A 25,243-nucleotide genomic window follows, 5' to 3' on the forward strand; every position below is an offset into this window, starting at 1 on the left:
GAAACGGCAATGAGCGGGCTAAACCAGCAGTCCAAGCTAGGCCGCATTCATTGTTCTCTCAACCTAACTTGGTCCAACATCTCGCCTGAACGTAGCCGTGCGCGCGACTGATAGGTTTAAGGGCCAATCGTGTGGCCGCATGCTGCCGGCTCGAGCGAAGAGGGACCAATGAACGCTGTTTAGCGTTCGAGGGGCACGCTTTCTATGCCTTCTCGGACGAGAAGTTAGTTCCTGCTCTTCCCTGGCCGTTTCCTGTAATCGTACAGTGTTGTGAGACGGAGAAAGCCATGTGTGTCGATGCAAAGGTAAATTTAGCACACCGAAATTATTACCGAGGGAGTTTAGGCAGCGGATGTGATGGTTATTTACTGGTATTTGTGCTGAAAATTAGACGCAGACCAACCCAAACAGTATTGCGGCCTATCCGTCTGAACGTTGTCGGGCAATGGTTATTGTGGCACGTTGCTTTGGTTTGGTCCGGTTTGTTGATGAGATTGAAGGAGTCCGGTGGACTGAATGGTTGGTAGTTAATGGCTGAGAAGACAACCAAGGAGTGTTGAGTTGTATCAAACCGTGTTATTAAGCCTTTATGGTCTTGCGGTAGCTCACACCCTTTGTAATCGGTGCATCTTGGTCGCGGCACAAGCTAATGCTAATCGACGGTTTAGTGAGAAAGACTGCATTACAACCGGAGAGCCAAGCATCCTGCCTCTCCAGCATCCGTACCCCCCTCATCCGAGTTCTGAAACCACTGTTTTCATTCAGTTTATTTTTTCCAGGATGTACGGTTTTAGTTCTTAAGGTGTGGACACGGCCAATTTCACCAATTTTCAGGTCATTACAACCATGATAACACAGTTGAATGCGGTACGATAACGTTAGGTCTTTGATGTTATTTCCAGAAACGGTTCAACCAGTGGTCCTCTGATTACTTATTTATCTAGAAACGTAAAGTACTTATATTAGTCTGTCATGTGATGCGCATTTTTACATCAGTCTCGTGTCATTTTCGCATCAACCACCAGCTGTGGCCTTCAAACGTGATGTTGAAAAAGTTCTACGAGATTTTTAAATTAAATGCAATTTGTGCCTTGAGAACTACGCTCAGCGTTCCCTATCACAAATGTACTGACATTAAATTATATACAGAGGTCTCAAATTGCTTTTTGTCACACATGGCCTCAGACTCCCAAGACCTTATTAAACTGAGCTTACTTAATGTAGTAGTAGTTGCCAACATCCACATGTGTATTTTTATTAACAGTTGTTCTCTCCTCTCTCCCCCCCACCCCCACCCCCCCAGCTGTTTCTTTAGAAGTTGACAAGAACTGGACCGCAACAATTTAATTTCCATCAAGGCCTTTCTGTAACGTGGTGCCCATCTCCCTGAGTGGAGTGGGCAAGATGGCGGACCCTATCATGGACCTGTTTGAGGATACACCCCTCTTTAACCTCGATGCCCTGCCTGATGATACCTTCTCTCAGGGCTCTTCGGACCCGGTTGAGGAAGCCCTGAAGCTGGCATTGGGCCATGTGGACCCTCCAGCTGAGCCGGAGCTCACGGTCAACACAGGCCTTAATGACCCTGTAGCAGCTCCTGCCATCCCAGAACCCACCCTTGTACAAGTCCCCACACAGCAGCCGCAGCCAGTGCCAGTGGTTGCAGCGCAGACTGTTTCAATAGCTGCTGCTCCTGCTGTGGCCCCGGCCCCTGCCTCCGTTGACACTGTGCCACAGATCCAGGCCCAGACCACCATACCTATTGTCAGTAACACCAGCGCAGCACCCAGTAGCACTGTCCTGCTGAGCTCCCCTCTGACTGTTTCCAGCCCTTCGGTCACTTCCACTGGCACGACGCAGCTCATGCAGCTCGCTCACCAGCTCACTCCGCAACAGCTGGCTGCCATCACGCAGCAGGCTGGCGGTAAAATTGTCATTCTTAAAGGTCCGCAGGGTCAGGCCCAAGTACTGCAGACTGTATCGGGAGCAACGGGCCAAACGGGTGGAAAGGTCATCCGTGTGTTGTCTGGTACTCCACTGAAACCGGGCATGTCCATATTGCAAGGGGGTGCAGTTCTAAATCAGGCAGGACAAACTCAAGTCAAGGTGGGCACAACGGGGGTTCAGAGACTGGTGCAGTCCACAAATGGGCCTGTGAAACAGATGCTGCTAACCTCAGTGCCCCAGCAGACGCAAGGCCAGACAATCCAGGTTCAGATCCCAGCCCAAGCATCAGTAGCTCAAGGCCAGAATCCAGTCCAAGTCCAGCAGCAGACCGCCCAAATTCAAATTCAGCCCCAAGGTCAGGCTGCACAGATCCAGGTCCAGACTCAGGGCCAGGTGCAGCTTCAGCCAGCCATGCAGGCTCAAACGCCGGTAAGTTCCACAGCTTTTGACGCAACTAGCACACCAGAAGTTGTTGCCCTGGTAGCTGTAGAGCATACTGTTGTTGAAGTTTGGACTTATTTTGTGGTTTTCATCTCATCACTGAGGTCTAGAAACTGTATTACAGTCCAGTCTTGCCCAATATCATAATAAATCTCATTCTGTGTTGCTGGTTCTAGGGTGGCGAAGCAAAGCGGATCACCCTGGTCCTGCAGCAGCCGTCCCAGGCTGGTGCCGCCGCAGCAGGTCAGACTGTAGCCCAACAGCAAGTTGCACAGATCCAGCAGGTTCAAACCACCCAGACTGGTCAGCAGCAGCAAGCCCAGGCTCCAGCGAGGCTGGTGATTGGTCAGCTCCCTGGAGGCAAACTGGTGCTTCAGGGAAGCCAGCTCGCAGCCCTGACGCAGGCAAGAGCTGCAGGTCAGGCAGGACAGCCAAAAGTCCTCACCATTCAGCTGCAGGTGCAACAACAGCCCAACCAACAAGGAGTCAAGGTGAGTGGTTATGTCTATTTAAGTTTGTTTTTTTTAATCCTGTTTGTTCAATAAAATTAGATTTTAGATCTTGGTACATCCTGTCAGTTTTTTTTAAATTCTCCACCTTTTTTGCCACACTTCTGCCACAATTTATTTTTTCTATTCTTGCAAAGTCTCCAAAGCAGGGAAATGTAACGAACTGCTTTGCTGTGTTTTATTTTAAAAATACCTTTTTGGAATTTGTGATATACATCTTGTCTCTTCTTTTACTGTCACAGTACCAGCTTGTGTCTGGAGCTGGTAATGCTGGTGGCCCACAGGTGTTGCAGATCTCACAGGCCCAAGGAGGCCAGAGGGTTGCCGTGCCAATCAAAATGCTTCTACAACCACAGGTAGACTTCCTAATGAGAACATACAGCTAAGCAGCTGTAAGATGGAACTTCTCGTAAAAGAAAATTCCGAACAATATTCTCTTATTTCTTCTCACACAGACAAGCTCAGCATCCTCAGCGGGTGGCACAGTCGCCGCGGTCAAGGTAATCAACGCATCGACTGCCGGCCCCTCCACTACAACCACCACTGCCTCCCCGGCTATCCGAATCACCAAGTCGCCTGGGGACTCTCCCTCTGTGCGACGCGTGGAGATTCTGTGCAAGCAGGAGAAAGCAAACCGCATCGTGGCTGAGGCAATAGCCCGAGCTAAAGCTCGCGGAGAGAAGAACCTGCCCAGAGTCCTGAACCAGGATGAGCTTCCAACCACGCAGAGCTCCCCAGAAACAGTTGGCACGCTGACCGTGGTCTCTTCAGCTAAGAAAAAGTCAAGCGGAGGAGGGAGCAAGAAGAAAAGTCCTGTAGCCGCTGGAACATCGTCCAAAGTTGCGGCTGACAAAAAGGGGAGCAAGGTGAAGACATCAGGAGGAACAACTGGTGTGGCGGGATGCACCATAGTGACTACGACTGGGAACAAGAGCAAAAGCAAGGCCAAGCCAAAGTAAGTTTATTTAAAAAAAAAAACTTCAATGGAAAAAGATATATAGCTATGCTTTCTTTTGAAAATTCTTCATTTTTGTGTCTCTGTCTTCAAATGTTTGTCCAGCACTATCACTCTTGTTGGAGCAAAGAAAAGAAAGAGAAATGCTTCTTCAGACCATTCTGATGGGGAAGTGAGCCCTGCCTCACCTGCTGCACTGGAGGATGACTTGACTCTGGTACTAAATCAATTTCAGTTCACTTAATAATTTGACTATGGACAGATTTAACAGGCCACACCCCTGTGTTTTTTCCCACTGGTAGTTAGTGCCTAAACCTTCTCAGAACTCTTACCTTGTAAACTCCTTATTTCTTCGTGTAGAAGAGACGCTCCAATCGAGTGGTTAAGAGGAAGAAGTACACGGAAGACCTGGACATCAAGATAACTGACGACGAGGACGAGCAGGAAGATGTAGACGTCACTACAACGGCAGCAGCGGTTGCCTCCATCAGTGGGGGGACGGCAGCGCAGCTCAAACAGCAAGTGGAGCTGGATGCTGACGGACAGCCGAGCATGCAGTTCTTTGTGGTACGTTAAGAAATTAAGCATTCTATTCTTTTGAAGCGTGAAGTTGCAACAAGGCAACAGCTGATTGACTCCACGGTTATTTAATTCAGCCCTGCTTTTTTTTTTTTTGGAATAGGAAAATCCGAGTGAGGAAGATGCTGCCATCGTAGACAAAGTTCTGTCAATGAGGGTATCCAAGAAGGAAGTATGTTTGCTGATGTTTCTTTTCTTTTTTATATATATATTTATATATATTTCCATTTGATTCATGAAAATATAATCTTGTAAATCTTAATAACCTGTTCTTCTCCTCAAGGTTTCTCCTGGACAGTATACCAACGCAGAGGAGTTCTTTGTGAAATACAAGAACTAGTAAGTTCTCAGTTTATGTCTATAAAACAGTTTTAGTGTCCTGAGGAGATACCCAGAATATCACTCTCGTCTTTCCAGTTCATACTTGCACTGTGAGTGGGCCAGTATGGAGCAGCTGGAGAAGGACAAGAGGATCCATCAGAAGCTCAAGAGGTTCAAGACTAAACATGCGCAGATGCGGCACATTTTCCAGGAGGTGAGAGGGAGGCACACGCTGAAACTCCAGGATGTGGTACAGCTGCTTGGATTATAGCCTTCTGCTGGACTCTCTGATCCTGTGGTTCTCTGCAGGAGGAGGAGCCTTTTAATCCAGACTATGTAGAGGTGGACAGGATCCTGGATGAATCCCACAGTGTGGACAAGGATAACGGCGAGGTGGGAGTCCAGACTGCCTTTCGGAAAATTTTGAGTTGTGGCAGAGGGATTACAGAGACCGTTTGCTGCTAAAATGTAAAGTTATTGCTTCCCCCCACCTCGTCCTATTAGCCCGTCATCTACTACTTGGTGAAGTGGTGCTCTCTGCCATATGAGGACGCCACTTGGGAACTGAAGGAAGATGTGGATGAGGGCAAGGTGGAAGAGTTCAAGAAAATCCAAAACCGACAACCTCGAGTGAAGAGAGCAGTAAGCAGTCTGCTGACATTTTATTTTCCAATTGAGATTTTTATATTTATGTTTTTTAATTTGCCTATAAAATCTGTGTTGGAAAAATACCCAAAACACATGCATTGCATTGGCTGGAAAAGTTAAGAGTATTCATAAAGGATAAAGTATTATTTAAAAAATAATAATAAAAGATGCATCTGACGTGGGCAGAGCTGTGATATCCCACGTTGTTGCAGGACTTTCTGCTGATGCAATACTGCAACCAAGCTGAAGTGGGTGTATTTTTTCCCCCTTTGCTTTTTTGAACCCTCTCTCCTGCGCTCCGTCCAGACACGGCCGTCTTCCAGTTCCTGGAAGAAGTTGGAGGAGTCCAGAGAGTACAAGAACAGCAACACGCTGAGAGAGTACCAGCTCGAAGGAGTCAACTGGCTGCTCTTTAACTGGTACAACAGGTAAGAGCTCATTCACACATCACACACTCCTGCTGCAAAGCACATCCTTAAAACACTTTTTTTTCTTAAAAAAAGTCTTGTTTTTTTTTTTTCACTGAGCATTGTACATAGTTAACGCATGGCAATGCGTCTCGCTGTTCTTGCCTCAATCAGCCCTTAGGTTGTGCACTACAATTGTGTGTGTGTGTGTGTGTGTGTGTGTGTGTGTGTGTGTGTGTGTGTGTGTGTGTGTGTGTGTGTGTGTGTGTGTGTGTGTGTGTGTGTCCTCTCAGGCAGAACTGTATCCTGGCAGACGAGATGGGTCTGGGGAAGACTATCCAGTCCATCACGCTGCTGTCTGAGATCCATGCTGCAGGCATCCAGGGTCCTTTCCTAGTCATTGCTCCGCTCTCCACCATCACCAACTGGGAAAGGGAGTTCTCTACATGGACCAATATGAACGCCATCGTCTACCACGGCAGCCTGGCCAGCCGACAGATGATCCAGCAGTATGAGATGTACTGCAAGGACGACAAGGTAGAGTTATTATTTACATTGTTTTTGACTTTACGGATGCTGTTGCATGGCTTTAAAAACAATACACGTCCATCTCCAGGAGCACCTGATCCCAGGAGCGTACAAGTTTGATGCCCTCATCACAACATTTGAGATGGTGCTGTCCGACTGCCCGGAGCTGAGGGAGATTTCTTGGCGCTGCGTGATCATCGATGAGGCTCACCGTCTCAAGAATCGCAACTGCAAGCTGTTGGACAGTTTGAAGATGCTGGACCTTGTAAGCGGAGCGCTCCCAGATTTTTAGAGTTGATTTACAGTTTTCTTCCCACGTCTCGTCATCCTTTTCTCCTTGGCGTGTTCTTTCTGCTTTGTTAATTGCATCTGTGCACTTTGTTTCTACCAGGAACACAAGGTGTTGTTGACTGGCACTCCACTCCAAAACACTGTGGAAGAACTCTTCAGCCTTCTACATTTTCTGGAGCCAACTCAGTTCCCCTCTGAGACCGAGTTTCTCAAAGACTTTGGAGACCTCAAAACAGAGGAACAGGTGCGAATTGCACACGCTGACCACATCCGTCGGTGTTCCTTAATCTCCGCAGCTGTACAGTTTACCTAGAATAACTGATTTCCTTTCTGGGTCCACAGGTTCAGAAACTGCAGGCCATTTTGAAACCGATGATGTTACGCAGGCTCAAAGAAGATGTTGAGAAGAACTTGGCTCCCAAACAGGAGACCATTATTGAGGTTAGATCAGATTGTGTGAATTGAATGTAAACATTGTGTAGTGTCGAGAGTCACATGACACCAACCACGGTCTGGCTCTGCACTCTCTCAGGTTGAGTTGACGGACATCCAAAAGAAATACTACCGGGCTATCCTGGAGAGGAACTTCAGCTTCCTCAGTTTAGGAGCAAGTAGTAACAGCAACGTCCCCAACCTGCTCAACACAATGATGGAGCTGCGCAAGTGCTGCAATCACCCCTACCTCATCAATGGTAAAGGATCGCTGTGTAATTTACTCCCGTTACATAACAGTGGCTTCAGGTTGCTTTGATCGTTACTCTCAGTGACCTCCTCTAAACTTACAGTGACATTGAAACGCTTATAAAATAATCATTATTAGAATACCTTTATTTTTGAAGCTTAAAATCTGCTATGGCTAAGCCATTTTCTATTTATTTAAAATTTTTCAATCCAGCTTAGAGTGAGCAAAAATTCCTAAGATTGTTGCCTTACAGGTTATTACACAATATGTTTTTTGTCAACAAGAACGACTAATTGACTCATATAAAACAAGCTATCTGCACTTATTTAAAGCCTGCCTATCTTTGTAGGTTTCCAGTCAGCAGTAATATGATCCCAGTTTTCTGTTGTTGTTGTTGTTGTTGTTTTCTAAATTGATTGTGTCTGTCAAATATTAAATTTGTCTTCTGACTAACAGATCCAGATCATGAGATTTGATTAGTAGACAAACCTTGAGTTTCTCTTCTTTTCTCTGGACATATTCAGCCTTTTGCCAATTGAAAAAGACCATCATTGAAATAATGCGCTCCCATCTCCACGGTGTGCAGGTGCAGAGGAAAAGATCATAGCGGAGTTGCGGCAGGTGTACGACCCGCTCGCTTCCGACTTTCATTTGCAGGCCCTGATTCGCTCGGCCGGCAAGCTGGTGCTACTGGACAAGCTGCTGCCTCGCCTCAAGGCAGGCGGCCACAAGGTGCTCATCTTCTCCCAGATGGTGCGCTGCTTGGACATTCTGGAGGACTACCTCATCAACAAAAGGTGAGCGGTGTATTCCAGTGCATCTGATGATACATCGCAGTGACTGTGCAGAGTTTTGTTATCACTGTACAGGATGTGTAAATGAGGAGTGTTAATTATTTTTTGACAGATACCTTTACGAGCGAATCGATGGCAGAGTGCGCGGAAACTTGCGACAGGCCGCCATCGATCGCTTCAGCAAACCTGATTCAGACCGTTTCGTCTTCCTGCTGTGCACCCGTGCGGGCGGCCTTGGTATCAACCTCACTGCTGCTGACACCTGTGTCATATTTGACTCCGACTGGAACCCTCAGAATGACCTGCAGGTATGAGATTCAGTTCTGTGTGCCTTCATAAAGCAACAAAAACCTGTGTCTCATGTCTACTTTGTTGACCTTCTATCAGGCCCAGGCACGTTGTCATCGTATTGGCCAGTCGAAAGCTGTGAAGGTCTACCGCCTGATCACCAGGAACTCCTATGAGAGGGAGATGTTGGACAAAGCCAGTCTGAAGCTGGGCTTGGATCGCGCTGTCCTGCAGAGCATGAGTGGCAACAAGGAGAGCAGCGTCAATGGGGTAAGGAGCCAGTAACTGCAGGTCACTGTTAATAGTTAAGGTGGCCTGAAAAATGATTATTTTAGAAATCAGTTTCTTGAAGCCATTGTGGTCCACTCATCAGTGTAACTGTTTGCCTACTTCCAGATCCAGCAGTTCTCTAAGAAGGAGATCGAGGACCTGCTGAGGAAGGGAGCCTACGCGGCTATCATGGATGAGAACGACGAAGGCAGCCGCTTTTGCGAGGAGGATATCGACCAGATCCTTCAGCGCAGAGCCACTACCATCACCATCGAGAGCGAGGGCAAGGGCTCCACCTTCTCCAAGGCCAGCTTTGTAGCCTCGGAGAACCGAAATGACATCTCCCTGGATGATCCAGAGTTCTGGCAGAAGTGGGCCAAGAGAGCTGACATAGACATGGACACCATCAATAGAAAGGTAAGTACCGGCTTGAATGTGAAGTGTCTGTCTCGTGGCAGATGAAGTGGAGGTCAAGTTGACCAAAAGTGTGGAAGGGTGAAGTTGAGACTGGTTTTGCTATCTTGAAATTGCTATCTTTCTCAAGATAGCGAGAGCAGTCCAGTTGCCTCAACTTAACTCTACACTACAAGAACCTTCACACACACAGTTGACCAATAGTAACCTCCCCTACACACAGAACACCCTCGTGATCGACACCCCCAGGGTGCGTAAGCAGACCCGTCAGTTCTCCACTCTGCGAGGGGAAGGTGGCGATCTGTCCGAGCTGGACAGTGACGAGGAGTACCCACCGGCAAATTCCAGACAGTCCCGCACCTCCCGGCGGTCCGAACGCCACACCGGAGGAGGTTATGGCCGCACAGACTGCTTCCGGGTGGAGAAACACCTGCTTGTTTACGGGTATGCCGACCATTCTGTTCAGCGCTTGCCTGCCTACTTCTTTGCCATTAAATAACCTCTATTAACTTTATTTCCCAGTTGGGGGCGCTGGCGAGACATTTTGTCCCATGCCAGATGCAAGCGCAGGCTGAGTGAACGAGATGTGGAGACAATCTGCCGCGTCATCCTGGTCTTTTGTCTACTTCATTACCGCGGGGACGAGAACATCAAGAGTTTCATCTGGGAGCTCATCACTCCACCAGAGAACGGCCGCGAACCACAAACACTGCTCAACCACTCTGGTACAAGCTGCACTTGCATTGTTTGATGCTTCCTACTATTGTCTGGTGGGATTAAACATCCCCTCTTCAGTTCTTTGTAGCCTGTCGAAGCCTTTAAATCGATGTTTATGGAGTACCTTGCTTATAACTTGTGTCTGTCTGCCCAGGCCTTTCCATCCCTGTTCCAAGAGGCCGAAAAGGAAAGAGGGTCAAGGCCCAGAGCACATTCGATGTTCAGAAGGTGGAGTGGATCCGCAAATACAACCCTGACACTCTCCTGATTGACGACAGCTACCGCAAACATCTCAAACACCAGTGCAACAAGTGAGCAAATCCCAGCCAACATGCTGTTTTGTTTTTTTTTCACGTGCATGTTCAAAAACTAAGTTCTCTCCTCTCTCACGTCAGGGTGTTGCTGAGGGTGCGAATGCTCTACTACCTGAAGCAGGAGGTGATTGGGGAACACGCCGACTCTGTCCTGAAAGGAGCCCACATCAGGTGTGTAAAGCTGCAAGCTCTTTAGACAACGAGCCAAAGACTCACAAGGACTTTGACTTGAACATAGTTTGGTGCGGTTTTCTTTTATCAAGGGATGTCGATATCTGGATGCCTGAGATGGAACAGCAGGAGGTGCCGGCAGGATGGTGGGACACTGAGTCGGACCGCTCGCTGCTCGCTGGCGTGTACAAACATGGTGGGTTTTCTCTGGAACAGTGTGCGGCATGGAGAAAAAAACAACACTGATAAACTTTGAAAATCTATCCAGCTTTCTTTCACGGCTAAAACAAATTGACTTTGCATTACCAGGGTATGAGATGTACACCACCATGCGTGCTGATCCTCGTCTCTGCTTCCTGGAGAGAGTCGGCAGGCCTGATGACAAAGCCATTGATGCCGAGCAACAGACCGGGGATGGCGAGCTGGGAGAGGAGTAAGTCAACTCATTTACTAGAGCCTGTTTACAGATAAACTAAAATGTATATCATACACTCTGTGCTGGTTTACTTGGACACAAGTTCAAACAGTTTGCCTTTCATTACAAATCTCAGCAATTCTTAAGTCCAAAAAGCAACTTCTTGAAACGTGAGATACGCAATACTTTTTTTCTGTCTTTCCTGCCTAATGTGCCTTCATTTTTTTCACTTAACAGTGCTGAATATGATAAATACTCAGAAGACCCAGAGTTCAAGCCTGCATCAAGACACACCAAAGATCTTTTTGAGGAGGTATTGGTCTGACTCTTGCTGTTCCTTGATTCTCTTTGAATGCGTACACACGTAAAAGCTTGGTAGAACAACAAAAAAAACCTGACCCCCGACTCCCTCCTCTTTTTTTTGTTGTCTTTTTTTTTGTTTTTGTTTTTTTCCAATAACTTGCACTCCAGGCGGACTCCATGAACATGGATGATGAGATCTCCGTGGAGGACAAAACCAGGCCGACTGTCACAGAAAGCCTCCCGACACAGAGCGGCGCGTCCGCGTGGCCTTCTAGCTCGACGCTGACGGCGCGGCTGCGGCGGCTGATCACAGCCTACCAGCGCAGCTACAGGCAGGAGCAGCTGAAGATCGAGGCGGAGGCGAAGGGCGACCGTCGGCGCCGACGGTGTGAGCAGGCCACCAAGCTGAAGGAGATCGCACGGCAGGAGCGCCAGCAGAGGTACGGTGACATCGGAACCCGTCAGATAAAGACTGTACACTCGCTACCTTCCGACCGCCGCGTCATGACTTGACTTTGTGTGTTCTCCTCAGGTGGACCCGCAGAGAAGAGTGTGATTTCTACCGTGTCGTGTCCACGTTTGGCGTGGAGAAGATCAAAAGGGAGCCGGATCTTCTGGAGGGAGAGCAGCCCGAGTTCGACTGGAACCGCTTCCGCACCTTCGCTCGTCTGGATAAAAAAACGGACGAAAGCCTCAGCCGCTACTTCCGCTCTTTTGTCGCCATGTGCCGGAGAGTTTGCCACCTGCGCTCTGGCCGGGGTGAAGGTAATTTCTGGCGCACAAGCTGTCGAGGGGGAAGAAATCCACCTTCGTCATCGAGGCTTTGAGCAAAAATTGTAACAGCTCAGTCAAAGTAAAATTGTTGGACTGCAGTTTTAAACTCCTCTCATAAATGAGTAACGGTGCAAACGCAGTTTTTTTGCTGCCTCCTCGGTGACATTTCCCTTCTTTCCCTCAGAACCGTCAGAGCTTCCTCAGACCGTCGCTCCCATCACAGAGGAGCGAGCCTCGCGCACCCTCTACCGCATCAGTCTCCTGCGTCGCCTGCGTGAGCAAGTTCTGCCCCACCCTTCCCTGGATGAGCGCTTGCCTCTGGCCCCGACCTCCTTGGAGCTGCCCTCCTGGTGGAGCATACCAGACCACGATCGCCAGCTGATGCTCGGGGCGTCGCTGCACGGCGTCAGTCGCACCGAGCTGTCCATCTTCTCAGACCCTCAGTTCACCTTCAGCCAGTCGCGGGAAGACTTCATCCAGAACCAGCAGGCTCCGCCTCCTCTGCCACCGCCCCCGCCTCAGGCCCCGCCCATTGTGCCCCTCAGCCTCATGAACTCTGAGGAGGGCATATCCGGTGTGAAGGAGGAGGGGGTTCAGGGGGATCCGCTCCTCCTCGGTGGTGAAATGGGCGTCAACCTGCAGAGCACGCCCCTGAGCCATCATGATGGCAAGGTCGGAGGGCAGGGCTGGAGCGTGAAGAAGAGCAGGGGGAAGATGGGGAAGTCAGCGAGGAAGACTGAGGGAGGCTCGGACTCTGACTCTGACTCTGACTCGGGCTCGTCGTCATCTGACCGGTCAGGCAGCAGCGATGACAGTGGAGAAAGTGACGAAGACACGGAAAGAGGTACTTTGGTTTTTGTTTCTTCTTTTTTTTTTAAATGGAAAATATAACGCTGCATACAGAAAATAAAAATTAACATCATCCCATTTTTTTTCTTCTCTAAAGGAGGAATGAAGCTCTGTGACGCGGATGAAGAAAGTAGTTTACTGTCTCTGACTCAATCTCAGGATGGAATTCCTCCTCCCGATCCCCTGAGACTGGATTGGCCAAAGGTAATCTATTTCTTTAGTCCCATCTCGCCCTCCGAGCCCAGACTAGATTTGCCCAAGACCACGAGGAAAGGTTTTTCCCCATGTTGTGGACGACTAAAAGGTTAACGCGGCTTTCTGTTCCTCTCAGGACCGTGTGTTGATCAACCGTCTGGACAGTTTGTGTACGTTCGTGCTCAGCGGTCACTGGCCCTCGGGGCGGCGCTATGTGCCTGAGGCTCAACTCAACCCAAATGCGGAGCTGATGGGAGACGAGATGGCCTACTCGCGGATGATCCGTAAGCCTGCCGGCATACCTGGTGGCGCAGGGCCAGACGGAGAAGATGGAGAGTTCACTGTTAAGCTCCTGAAGGTGAAAAAAAGCTTGCATTACTGTCTGAAGGTCTTTCATTCAGATGCGGTGAGGTGCAGCAGTGACTGAATTGCTTTGTTTTCCTCTCTTTTACTTCCTCAGGAGGAAGGGTTGAAGCTGACCTTCTCCAAACAGGCTCTGATGCCCAATGGTTCTTCTGGAGAGGCCAACCGCAAGAGACGCAAGGACTTTGAGGTGGGTGTAACACATTAGTTTGTATTGTAGGTTTAAATGGCCACTCATTTTTAGTCAGGTAAAATGTAATTTTCACATTGTGAGACATCTGAAAAAGAAAATATGAGAAAATGTTCTGGATTTTGTTCTCCAACTAGTATTTTTTTTGTGAATCCAGCTGTCAGACCCGGATGGACTTGATGACCCGCTGGACCGGACCCCTCGCCGCAGAGACCCTCCCACCTGGTTGAAGGAGAATCCGGATTATGAGGTGGAAGGAGACATGCTGGAGGTACGTTTACAATGTGTTCGGCTTACCTTGAGTTTGGCAAGTAAAATAGCACTGCCTGCATCACCACTTCACACTTAACTTTTGTGTTGTTGTTTTTTGTTGTGTTTTTGCAGCTTCTTGTGAACAGAACCAAGAGGAAGAGGAGGAGGAGGGCAGATAAACCTCTGACAGGAAGTGAGAAGGTCAAAGTAATAAACATGAGGACGGGCAAAAAGGTGAGATCTGCCACCATGTTCAAAACCATACGCCTCACAGGATCGGTTCTGAGTCGTTTCCTTACAACACTTGAAATGTTTCTCCTCCCAAGGTCGGAGCGGCATTCTGTCCGATTCTGCAGGACCTGAGGGAATATCTGGACCAGAATCCAGATATTGCTGTAGCACCTGATTGGTCTGAAAATGTTCGGAAATCTGTACGTCGTCAAGACACTTGGAGTTTGTTGCTGGGAATTGCATGTCTGCTGTGACTATCAAGAGCAATGACAGAGTTTATAATGACTGTGTTGTCGTCGTTTCCCCTCAGGGTTTTCTGCCAGAGACTCACTTCCACCGACTGCTGACTGAGCACTCAGAGATCCCCAAGAAAACTAAGCGGCGACACCACCACCATCACCACCACCACCATCACCACCATCACCTCACTCCAGACCCCATTCCTGAAGACCCCATCCTGGACGGAGTTGAAGAGGAGACTCTGGTCTCAGATGGAGCCTACATGATGGACGAGGAGGACCTGGAGACCTCCCATCCCTTCCTCACCAGTCCAGACTTTGACGTTAAAATCGAGGGCGGTGACAGCCTCTCCCAAGGTGACTATGACAGCTCGGACCAGGAGGCACTATTGGACGATGTCATCATTGCACAGAAGGACAGCGACTCCTCGTCAAGCTCAGAGGATTGACTCCAACTCACCTTCTGAACACACGTGTTTCAGTCCCCATCTCAACATTAATTCATGTTATTCCACAACATTTTATTTTACCACATTAAGTATCAAACTTTGACGTTTTTTTGTTGCTTCTTTTTATTCATTCATTTGTTTTATATAGGGGTATTTTTTCAAAGAAAAAAACAGGTTGTACTTATCTGCTTTAGTTCAACATTGAAATTGTTTGTTCTAGATCCTTTCTAACCTCTGGAAAAAATGGCAAAAAGCTGAGCTTTTCTTACTTCACCACTGGTTATTTTCTCCCTCTTCCTTCAAAGTTATTCCCTCCCAAAACATTCCCAGCTGTGACCAAGAGGGGACCTTTGCTGTACAGTTTCCCTTTTCTTATCCTTAGAACCTCAATGCTGGTCTTTTTGCGCTACATGAAACTGGACATGTGTACTGAGCAGAGCCTGGATCCAGATGTTAAAGCCTCCTACCCGCAAAGTCCATGCAGTCTTGTTTGGTCATAGCTGTTTTGTCCAGACAAGTGTGTGTGTGAGCTAAAAGGGGATCCAGCATTTGGATGAACAACTGTTTTGGTTTTCCACTCTACTTGGGGGATCGGGGGGGGGGGGGGGGTTTTGAGAGGGAGGAGAAGGGGAAATTATGTATTAGTTACTGAAGCAATGCAGGGAGGATGGGTGTGTTGTATAATGTAGAGCTGGTCAATTGTATGAGATGACCGCAATGAGTTACTATTCTTGTTTTATGAACTGAGTGTATCTGTGAAATGAATAACAACAATCTACAGTGACAAGTTTCTGTGTATTATTGTTTAGCGAGCAGAAGAAATAAGGTTATTGTTTGTACACAAATGTTCAAAACCCTATTAACAATCACTGTGTCCAAATTAAAAACAGATGGTCAAGCAAATGAGCCTGATTCATAGCCCAGGAAGGAGTATCCCCGTACATCCAATGCATATATATGAACTGAAACACTGGAACAAACCGACTTGACTCTTTAAAAAGAGAAGTGAAGAAGTAATCTTTGCCAGATTGTTGGTGCAATGGTGCACCATATGTATTTATTCTATTAAGACTTTGAATTTTCTCTACCATCTTGTAAGTTTACATCGAAGACAAAACTAGTGCACACAAATAAATCAAATGAACGTCATGAAGCTGACAAAGTAAACCAGAAGTGGTTAAGAAACACTGGAACAAGTTATAAGTATTACATATGTTAGGTTAGGGTTAGGTCTACATACGGAGGTTTAATTAACTAATTTGTCTGACTGAGGTATTCAATGGGTCGGTTAGTTACCATTTGAATTTCCAACGTTGAAGCGGTAATTCGGTTCACCGATATCCGATAAGCGTCTACCCCTCCGCGACAGTTTTTTCTTAGGATGGCGACGGACTAGACAGTATTGCCTCTCTGATTGGCTAGTACTCGTCAGTTTCATTTATTTTATTGGCTCTGTTGGGTGTTGTGGGCGGGCCGTGCCTTCGCAATGCTGCGAAAAATATTTTGAGATCCAAATATGGCGACAGCGATGCACCATCATTTAAAACGTTTTTTTGTTGGGCCTTAAGTAAGTTTTGTGCCCTGGGGAGATTGCCCATGTAATTCTGCAGTAATACAGTTGTCTCGCTAAAATCTGACTATTAACTCAATTTGATTTTAAAAGCTGTATTCATTTAGCAACAAACTGAGCCAACGTTTTTCCAGCCAGGGGTAGTAGTTAGCTAGATAGCTAGTACCTGGCAGCTTCCACTCATGTTTGAATAGTTCACACAAATGGTTGTAAAATATATCAACATAGTCTTTTTTAATTCCTTAAAGGCGGTTTTTCAATAGTCCCTTTTAAAAATATGGATCTTAATTTTTACTCCGAACTGTCGGATGGTTGTCCCCAAACCGCTGATACGGAGTTCTTGGACACTCAAGCGTACGGGGGATACAGTGTGGAGAACAAGGTAAGGGATGTTGAAACACGGTCAGATCGATGAGGGGAAATTTGAGTGTGTTGAATTCCGAACTCCCGTTTCAGTTCGCCGAAGGCAACGACAGTTACCTCGCGATCAGCGGAGGGGGACACCCGTTCTTGTCTTCTGCGGTGAGCTCGCTGTGTTGGTGATGGAGCAAAGTCATGTTGTCTCGGTTCTACTCAACTTTGCGTCTGTGTTTGGTGACTACCTGGTGTCTCTGGCTGCTCTGTTGCAGACATTTCACACGCCCAGTCTCGGAGATGAGGTCTTTGAGCTACCGCCGATCTCCCTGGACCCAGACCCGACCCTGAGCATCAGCGATGGCGTTTCCCATTTTGCGCTGACAGATGGAACCGATGGCACCGACGCAGCCTCGAGCTCCCAGAGCCTCAGAAGCAACCTGGTGGTGGAGGCCAACGACCCTTCCTTTGCTTCCACCTATGTCAATTCGTCGTCTCGGGGCTTGGAGCACCTTGGAACGATCAGTCAGGCTGGAGACGGAGCCCTGCTGAGCTCGTCTGCTTTGGTGAGTGCCAGTGAAATACCTGCAAGATGACTTTCTTTGTATTGTGACTGCAGTTTTGGCTTCTATGTGGTGGTTGTGTCCAATTTGACCAAGTTTTACATTAGACAACGGTAAAAAACCCTCATCATTGATCCTCTGACTTTAATTTGTCGCGTTTCAACTTTGTTTAAAAGTACTTGTTCTAGGTATACAGGTATACACCACACCGTTTAACAAAAAAAAAATCCGGTGTAAGAAAATGTCAATTAATTGCGACTAATTTAATTAAATTGATTAAATTCTTTATCCACAATTAATCGATTAATTGTTAACATCCCTAATGTGGACATCCTGTGTATTCCTCTATCGGGGTTCCTGATTGGCTAAGTGGGACAATATTATTGAGGACCGCTGGTTCCTTCTGGTGTTGCGCATTGTCAGCATCAGCGTCATCTCTTCTCTGATCTCTCTGCAGGAACTTGGGAATTCTGCAGGTCTGCATTTCAACAGTTCGTCCTCTATGACCATTGATGTCCAACTCGGGGAGATGGGTCACGGCCTTTTGGGCAGCAGTCACTTGTCCACCATCAACCAATCAGAGCTGACGATGGGCCTTGGGGGTGAGACGCTCGAGCAGCCTCTGTCTGCCACGCCGTCACCGGCTGGCTCCCTGGTGGATGAGGACATGGACGACTTCAAGGTGAGGGGTTGCATCTGTCGGCTCTGTGAGAACTGTGTGCTGCATGCACCGATGAGGGTTTTAATGCACTTAACAATTAATACATTGTCGTCAATCTCTGGCAGAGGAGCGTGCTGGTCGACTCCCCCATGTCTCTGTCCTCTTCCGTCCCTCAATTGTCTTCCAACGCCGTTTCAACGTCGTCGGGGGGGCTGTCCACTTTAAGGAGGGGAGGGGGCAAGCCAGCCACACTGGCCTCAGTGACTGGGGCAGCGGGCGTGAAGAAAGAAAGGAAGAAGAAGGACCCGAATGAGCCACAGAAGCCTGTTTCGGCATACGCCCTGTTCTTCAGAGACACGCAGGCTGCTATCAAAGGCCAGAACCCCAATGCTTCGTTTGGGGAGGTGTCAAAAATCGTGGCATCCATGTGGGACAGCCTGGCTGAGGAACAAAAACAGGTAGACGAGTTTGTTTGTTACACGGTGACTTGTCATCTCACAAGACGAAAGACATCTGTGACAGGGCGGCACTTCTCTCCTGTAGGTGTACAAGAGAAAAACGGAAGCAGCCAAAAAGGAGTATTTGAAGGCCCTGGCCGCTTATCGCGACAGCAAGCTCTCCCAGGTGAGACCACGCTGGGCAATGACCCATCAGAGAAGTTTCTTCACACAAACTATTATTATTATCATTGATGTTTCCTAAAGTCCCAGTCTAACTTTTATCAACAGCCTGCCGCAGAGGAGATGAAGACCGCGACCCGCGCACCTTCGCAAGTGCTCACCCCTGCCCCGGTAGTCATTCCCTCCGCCAGTCTGGAGGCGTCACTCCCGGCGAACAGCCTGGGGGAGAACGCCATCGCCAACATCTGCACCTCCAACATCATCCTGGACATCCCCCAGGTGACGGCACAGTCCCGGCCGGACGCCAACAGAGCCTTTGCTCCCGGGGCCGTCGTCGCTCCCGGCCAGACCATCACCAAGATCATCATCCCCAAACACATGCTGCATATGGGGGGTCAGGTGGTGACCATGCTGTCTGGGGGGGTTCGGCCCCTGCAGCCCACGCTGCTCGTGTCCAGCGCCCCCCGTCAGCCTCCGCCGCTGCAGCAGATGCAGAATGCGCCGCCTCCGCCGCGGCTCCAGCAGATGGCGCCCGCTCCGCCGCCCCTGCAGGCCAAACCTCGGGAGGGAGGCCCCGCCCAGGGCCTCCCTATGGCCATCGCAGCCACACCTCCACCGCCGCTGCAGATCAAAATAGTCCCGGCGTCCTTGCGGAGTAAAGACTCCCAGCCAATCATCGTCCCCGATGACGAGGAGGTGCGCCCCGCAGTGGCGTCTCCGCAGCCCGCTCCCATGGTGGCAGTGCAGGTGGTGAGCGCGGTGGACACGCCGGCCAGCACAGACGAGGACGAGGTGACTGAAGTGCTGCCCTCGGAGGAGGTAAATGTGCCCGCCTGTGACTGTGAGAGCTCGGCTCCTTGTACGCTTCTTCGTTTAGAATGTTTTATTCCAATCAAGCTGCTTTGTAACATTTAACCAACATTTGAAAGGTCAGAAGTTCAGGATCAGTTCAGCCCTCCCAGCTGAAAAAGAAAAACCAATGCGTAATTTATTTGTTTGAGTATATTTAGGGACTGTTTCAATATGAAAGTTGGATAAAACCTCTGTAACATGTCCAAAATACCAAACGTAATAACTTATTTTTAAAAAGCAGAAATAACAACGGTTGCGATCGGAATGACTTTTGTTCAGTGTGGCCGTTGCTGTACGTTACTGCTGCGAGTGTTTTTCTCATGTTTTCACACGGGGAAACCAAAATGCTTCTACGTATCAGATTTTCATGCATTTCTCTTGTGAACCTGTTTGTCAGGATGCAGCAGAAACGAGCGTGTGCGTGAGAGGTGGTTGTAACAACCCAGCCGTGGACAGCCAAGACTGGGACAAAGAGTACTGCAGCAACGAGTGCGTGGCGACGCACTGCAGGTGTGCACAGTTTTTTTTTTTACTTTGTTTTCAAACAAACGTGTGTGTGTGTGTGTGTGTGTGTGTGTGTGTGTGTGTGTGTGTGTGTGTGTGTGTGTGTGTGTGTGTGTGTGTGTGTGTGTGTGTGTGTGTGTGTGTGTGTGTGTGTGTGTGTGTGTGCCCAGTGTTTTTGTTTTTTTTACTTTTCCATTTCTGTTTCAGAGAGATTTTCCAGGCGTGGTGTTCCATCAGGAGTCAGGCCATGGAATCGTGAGATTAAACGCAACAAACCGTCCAATCCCCTGAACTGACTGAGTGACTGAGTGAAGAGAGCGCGAGAGAGTTGTATGACTACTACCAACTCCAGCACAGCTGGACTCCACAGTGGCACATTCTGGTTTCACCTTTACTTATTTATACGGATTCAGTCGCTCAGCCGTGGACTTGAAGGCAGCTCAACAGGATGTCGGCACATGCGAGTGATGGGGAATTGTGGAGAAATCTGGCAAGCAACGGTTTTACCACAGTGTTTGCACCAGCGTCAGAACCCCGATTCACAGTCCGAAGATGTTAAAGGGAAATGTGAGCCTTTGCAAACAACATCGCCATCATTCTGAAAAACTGAGCAACACTAAGTATGAACACTGCGCTCAGGAACGCTGCTCTCTAAGAGAAGCTCCATGGTGTCTCCCCAGAGGTCGGCTTTCTTCTCTTTGTTACTCAAAGGAATATTTTGGTGTTTTCTAGATGAAGTTATTTGAGATTCTTGTCAATAGTAAGTTTAGCAGTTACACGTCCTATATTTTATCCATGGAAATAGATTTATTTTTGATCACAGCCTTCAGTGCGGAAGCATCTTCTGAGTTTGTTAAAAAAAAGAAGGCCTCTAGACCTCCAGAATAGCCTTTTGTTTTGCAGCCTCTTCAAAAACACTCTCAGCTTCCTGCTATAACTGAGCAACACTGATGCTTTGTTGGACGTCCCACTACTTCTGAACATGTGTGCTCTGAGCCAAAACACTGAGATTTTTTTAGAGCACTGAATTTTTTTTCTTTACGCAGCTCTTTATTTGGCATGAAAATTCACACGTTACTTGGAGCACCTGTGCTCCCCTGCAGATCTGGTAGCTCCGCCTACACACAGCCGTTCCCCCTCTCAGAGGCTGAACCGATGACATAAGCTCACCATTGATTCAAGTCGGTCGCTGATTGTCAAACATGTTGCCAGCCTGACTGAGGCCACCGTTCGCTTTTCCCAACTCCTCACACATTTCCTGTGTCTTCAAATAAGCATTTGTTTTTGTAGAGAACAGTTAACGTGTAACTGTCTATTTTTGTACCGTGGCACTATAGTGGCCTTACTTTGTTAGTGTTGCCTTCATTTTTTTTTGTAAACACAACAGTACCATTGTTATTATACAAGGCTTTTTGGAGGAAAACAAAATAAATGAGCAAAACACCTCAACCCTGCTCGTCTTTTTTTCTTTGTAAGCAAAGACTAGTGGTGATTAACAGGGCTGCGGTTGGATAGAATTGAATGGGAAACAGTCCCAAGTCATTTTGTTTTCACAGGACCATTTGGGGTTATATGTAACTAGCTCGAAAAGAGGAGAATTTTAGGTGATTTCTATTTATTATGATGGTGAGTAAAATAGGTAGAACTTCATTTTTTCCAGCCCAACAGCTTGCAGCCGGACTCGGTGCCAACTGTGCTGTGCCTACGAGGCCGTCAGTACAGTGGCCCTGCTGGCCAGACTGACGAGGTACAGGCCTAAACCCAGGCACACCGGCTCGGTCAGCTTGGCCTTGAACTCGTGCAGCCGGACGACCGTGGGTCCCACGGAGGCAAACGTGATGTTTCCTCCCTCGATGTCGACCATCACGGCGATCTGCTTGCTATGCAGGCTTCCGGAGATGACTGTCTTGTCGGTGTCGTGGTAGGCGAACAGTTTACCGTTGTGTGCGAGACTCCAGGAGTGGGGATTGTTCCCGAAGGCGCTGCCTCTCCTGCTTTTGAAGTCGATGCTCCTGTAGGACACAGCGATGTCCCAGTAACCCTCAGCCAGCACCTGCCAGGTGTGGACGCCGGTGGAGAAGCAGCGAGTGGACAGCACCTGCGGGGCTTCGGTGAAGCGTGTGGGTCCACTGGGGTAGTTAATCTTGGTGGCCACCCTCGCCACTGTCTGGAGGTCGTTGGAGACGTGGAGCAAATTGTGCACAGTGTCCAGGTCTAACCTGCAAGATCCTGTAAGACAAACACACAAGAGCTCGCAGTCTAGAGCAGGCAAGGACAAACTACGGCTTAGGGGCCATATGCGGCCCGCTAAGCTATTTGTATCTAATTAAGCTAAATTATTTTAATGGTACGTAAGGAATAAAATAGCTGTATTTCAACTTTTTTTCAGTGTTTAAGAGTGAATTCAGTAAAGGGCTAAAAATCATAGGGCTGCAAGGACGCATATTTTGTTGTAATGATTTGTTAATTTTCAATTGACATCAAAGTATGTTTCTACTTATCCTGTGATATATTCTTTTCTCCTATGAGGTGGGTCACCAAACACTGCACCCATCTGCTCCTGCTCCAGGCCCCGCTGTCAAAGTTTAGAACCCATTGTGGCCCATTAGTCATAAAGTTTGCTCACCCCTGGACTAGATGCTGTGTCAGTCTATAAGGACAAGGTCTGTTTTGTTTTTTTTGTCACACACATCTTTATTGCACCTTCACCCGGCACACCGCAGAGTGGAGAACGCTTCCTGAATACTTAGGGTTCATCTCACGTATCCAACTGGCAAAGAACCCAGCTGTTGCTATTGCTACTATAGTGCCGGTTCCACCTGTTTAACCTCGGCACGGCACACTGTCTGGCCTCACTGCCGTCTGTTCCAAGCACTTTATACCTTCACTGTCCATGGCTTCCAGAGACTGCATCTTCATGGGCTGATACTGCAAGATTTCTGTGACTGCAGGTGGAAGAAGTTGTGTTGATAGATTGATCACAAATAATCACAAAAAACAAACCTGTACATGGAACTTCAAGGAAAAAAAGTGCAACTCAGTCTTTATGATCTTTAATATTCTGTATTTATAAGATACTAACATTAACAAAAAATAGCTAATATTTTTTCTGTTAAAACCACAAAATACTGTATATCCCTTCCTCCAAAAGTCACAAGTTGCCAAGTTCCCTGATTTTTTTGTCTTTCTTTTGAAACAGATTGATTTAATCGAGGTCACATGAGCAGACACCAGTGGGGATTTTCTGACCTGCGACGGACGAAAAAATGCGATCCATGTGCTTCTGCTGATTGTGCACTGTATCCTGCATGGATGGTTCTGCATGGTCCTCAGCGTGTAATTTTCTCCTGTACAATACAGAGAGAGTGAGAGAGAGGTTTGGTAGAAGGCTTTTTTGGAGGCTCAGTTAACAAAGGGTAAATTGACAATAAATACTTCTGAAATAAAACCTAAAAGATGAACCAAAAACAAAATACAAATTCTGGCAAATTTCTTTCTTTCTTAATCCTTTTTTTCAGGAGCAAAAAATAAATAAATACCTTAAACAGTTTAAAACTCACCAAAGAGACCGTCCTATGATAGTTTAGCATGGGATGGATTGGTAGAATACAAAATCTTAACATGTTGGAAAATTTAAAAAAAACAACAACAGCACACACACACACACACACACACACACACACACACACACACACACACACACACAGGACCTATGGATGTCCTTTTTTCTTAGACATGACATTTGAATTGAAAATGACCTGTCTACTATGTAGTAGACCCCATGTCATTTTTTTGGTTTGTTGTTGTTGTTGTTGTTGTTGTTGTTGGGGTTTTTTTTGGGGGGGGGGGGGGGGCAAAAGAAAAAAACAACAACTAATAATACAAACTAAACAGCTTGAAACTCACCAAAACAGCTCGAAACTCACTGAAATGACCATCCTATGATAGATTCGAGGCAGCAGGTGCCTCCCCCTGATGTCTGTGTTCTCCTATTACTTTGAGGATCTTAGCTCAGCTGGCATCAGATTTGTTTTGTCTTTTGTTTTGTTTTTTTGTCCTTAACCATCGTGAACAAAAGTTAAGTAAAAACAAATTAGGAGAACAGCTTGCCAAATTTGGTGAGTTTCTGAGCACGTTCAGGGGATCAAAATTGGGCTCGAAGTCGTACATAAACAGAAATAATGATAACATAGAAAAAAAATTTATAAGAATTTCAATTGAGGTCTTCGCCCAGTCACAGGTAGAATGTCAATCTGCTTTCCAGAGAAATTAAGCCAGATTTGAATGATACAAATTAAAGTAACTTCAAACAAAAACCTTGTGGGAAACATATGGGGGGGCGCACAAGAATTAATCTGCGAATGGGTGAATACCAGACCTGTGATTCTCCCTCAAGCAGACCAGAAAATCCGGTTCCTGCGTTTACAAGAAGCCAACCCACAATTCCGACAGATTCCCCGACTCACAGTCAGCGTCCTCTCCAAGCCGGCGCAGGCCGCGGAGAGCTGCTCCTGCTGCCTCCCCACGCCGCACTCCACGCACAGGTAGCGCCGGGACGCTTCGCAGTAGTACAGCAGCACCTCATCTTCGTGCTTGGGACATTTCCTCTTGCTGAGGTCGGCCACGGCGTTGACCAGCGGGTGTCTCCTGAAGGCCGGCAGCTGCTCGTGGCTCTTGACGTGCTCCTTGCACAGCGACACCTCGCACTTGAGGCAAGACTTGACCGCCGGCTGCCCCTTTCCGCGGCAACAGTCGCAGGCAACGTTGATGACCAGGGCGCTCTGTTGGGGGGAAAAAGAAAAGAAAAAAGTCCTCCTTCTTGTTCTGCCTGAAGTCCTCTGCGATGCTGCTCAGCGTGTAGCTCTTGTGTAACTCGATGGGGAGCCAGCAGTTTTCCTCCAGGCACCGCAGGCACAGGCTGTGACCGCAGGGCAGCTCCCTGGGGTCGTCCAGGACGTCGTGGCACACCGGGCACCGCAGCATCTCCTCCATCGTATTCTCGTAGTCCGTCATCCTTCACCGCGGGGGTGTTTCGCGACTGGCGCCTGACACATAAAAGGAAAATGAAGGTTCGTTATTGTGCGCTCCTCGTAATTTACTTGCAAGTGGGAGGGGTCAGGACGGGCGTTCATGGGTGGCTGGTTCAGATCGATAGATATATAGACTTTTGTTAAGTTGTTGTGGTGAATTCTTCTGGTGGATTCAGGTGATGTAGATGTTGAAGGAGTCTTCACTGACACAGACTTAGTTGGATAAAAACTGGTTTATTTCAAAGAAGTCAAAAGTCAGACAGGCACCATGGAAAGCCTGGGGATGTCTCTGGGCCAGATGTGAGCAACTCCAATGATGCTTTGTTCGCATCACCTTTTATACCTCCCAACAACAAAAGGAGGAAGATCCAGGATATGGGGGGGATGTATGCATTCATAGTTACACCCCTAATGGCTATCTGGTTTCAATCTAATAACAGTGGTAATAACAAAACCATACATGGACATAAATTTCCCTTTTTGGGAGGAAGGCAGCAGCGGATTCACGACTGAGTTCACATTCTGCCATATATCAAATGGTGTCATATGCATA

At 47.8% G+C, this 25,243-nt stretch overlaps 2 protein-coding genes and 1 pseudogene across 3 annotated transcripts; 2 read left to right on the forward strand and 1 right to left on the reverse strand.

The window, feature by feature from the left end:
• Positions 1–149: 149 nt before the first annotated feature.
• On the forward strand, positions 150–15,439 carry chd8 (chromodomain helicase DNA binding protein 8). Its single transcript, XM_076020582.1, has 39 exons — positions 150–305; positions 1,304–2,376; positions 2,565–2,879; positions 3,140–3,253; positions 3,353–3,852; positions 3,958–4,069; positions 4,213–4,419; positions 4,535–4,603; positions 4,715–4,770; positions 4,849–4,966; positions 5,062–5,145; positions 5,257–5,394; positions 5,707–5,828; positions 6,101–6,344; positions 6,424–6,600; positions 6,727–6,870; positions 6,969–7,067; positions 7,159–7,318; positions 7,895–8,105; positions 8,215–8,410; positions 8,490–8,660; positions 8,787–9,077; positions 9,298–9,518; positions 9,597–9,799; positions 9,946–10,102; positions 10,187–10,276; positions 10,369–10,472; positions 10,586–10,709; positions 10,929–11,004; positions 11,163–11,434; positions 11,527–11,759; positions 11,953–12,612; positions 12,715–12,821; positions 12,949–13,170; positions 13,273–13,365; positions 13,523–13,636; positions 13,750–13,851; positions 13,944–14,048; positions 14,159–15,439. Exons 2-39 carry the CDS (start codon positions 1,405–1,407, stop codon positions 14,534–14,536), a joined length of 7,761 nt encoding a protein of 2,586 aa, XP_075876697.1. The 5' UTR covers positions 150–305; positions 1,304–1,404; the 3' UTR covers positions 14,537–15,439.
• A 567-nt stretch (positions 15,440–16,006) lies between these two features.
• On the forward strand, positions 16,007–21,109 carry tox4a (TOX high mobility group box family member 4 a). Of its 2 annotated transcripts, none has more exons than XM_076020583.1 (9): positions 16,007–16,488; positions 16,563–16,628; positions 16,736–17,026; positions 17,481–17,705; positions 17,810–18,142; positions 18,228–18,308; positions 18,413–19,123; positions 19,554–19,740; positions 19,831–21,109. In XM_076020583.1, exons 1-9 carry the CDS (start codon positions 16,384–16,386, stop codon positions 19,917–19,919), a joined length of 2,088 nt encoding a protein of 695 aa, XP_075876698.1. In that variant the 5' UTR covers positions 16,007–16,383; the 3' UTR covers positions 19,920–21,109. The 2 variants fall into 2 exon arrangements, with proteins under 2 accessions (XP_075876698.1, XP_075876699.1); XM_076020584.1 differs by having other exon boundaries at positions 16,009–16,488; positions 19,554–19,666; positions 19,868–21,109.
• On the reverse strand, positions 20,684–24,735 carry LOC142884128 (E3 ubiquitin/ISG15 ligase TRIM25-like; annotated as a pseudogene).
• Positions 24,736–25,243: the final 508 nt, after the last annotated feature.

Source organism: Nelusetta ayraudi, unplaced genomic scaffold (genome assembly GCF_046127955.1).
Source record: "Nelusetta ayraudi isolate G7.1 ecotype Tasmania unplaced genomic scaffold, CSIRO-AGI_Nayr_v1 ptg000011l, whole genome shotgun sequence".
Taxonomy (NCBI): Eukaryota; Metazoa; Chordata; class Actinopteri; order Tetraodontiformes; family Monacanthidae; genus Nelusetta; species Nelusetta ayraudi.

Excerpts from the sequence above, each read along its gene's own strand:
- chd8 (XM_076020582.1), top strand. The coding sequence starts at position 1,405 with ATGGCGGACCCTATCATGGACCTGTTTGAGGATACACCCCTCTTTAAC. Across the intron at positions 8,411-8,489 it reads ACCCTCAGAATGACCTGCAG|GCCCAGGCACGTTGTCATCG; the intron begins GTATGAGATTCA and ends ACCTTCTATCAG. Across the intron at positions 8,661-8,786 it reads AGGAGAGCAGCGTCAATGGG|ATCCAGCAGTTCTCTAAGAA; the intron begins GTAAGGAGCCAG and ends GCCTACTTCCAG.
- tox4a (XM_076020583.1), top strand. The coding sequence starts at position 16,384 with ATGGATCTTAATTTTTACTCCGAACTGTCGGATGGTTGTCCCCAAACC. Across the intron at positions 18,143-18,227 it reads TGGCTGAGGAACAAAAACAG|GTGTACAAGAGAAAAACGGA; the intron begins GTAGACGAGTTT and ends TCTCTCCTGTAG. Across the intron at positions 19,124-19,553 it reads AAGTGCTGCCCTCGGAGGAG|GATGCAGCAGAAACGAGCGT; the intron begins GTAAATGTGCCC and ends CCTGTTTGTCAG.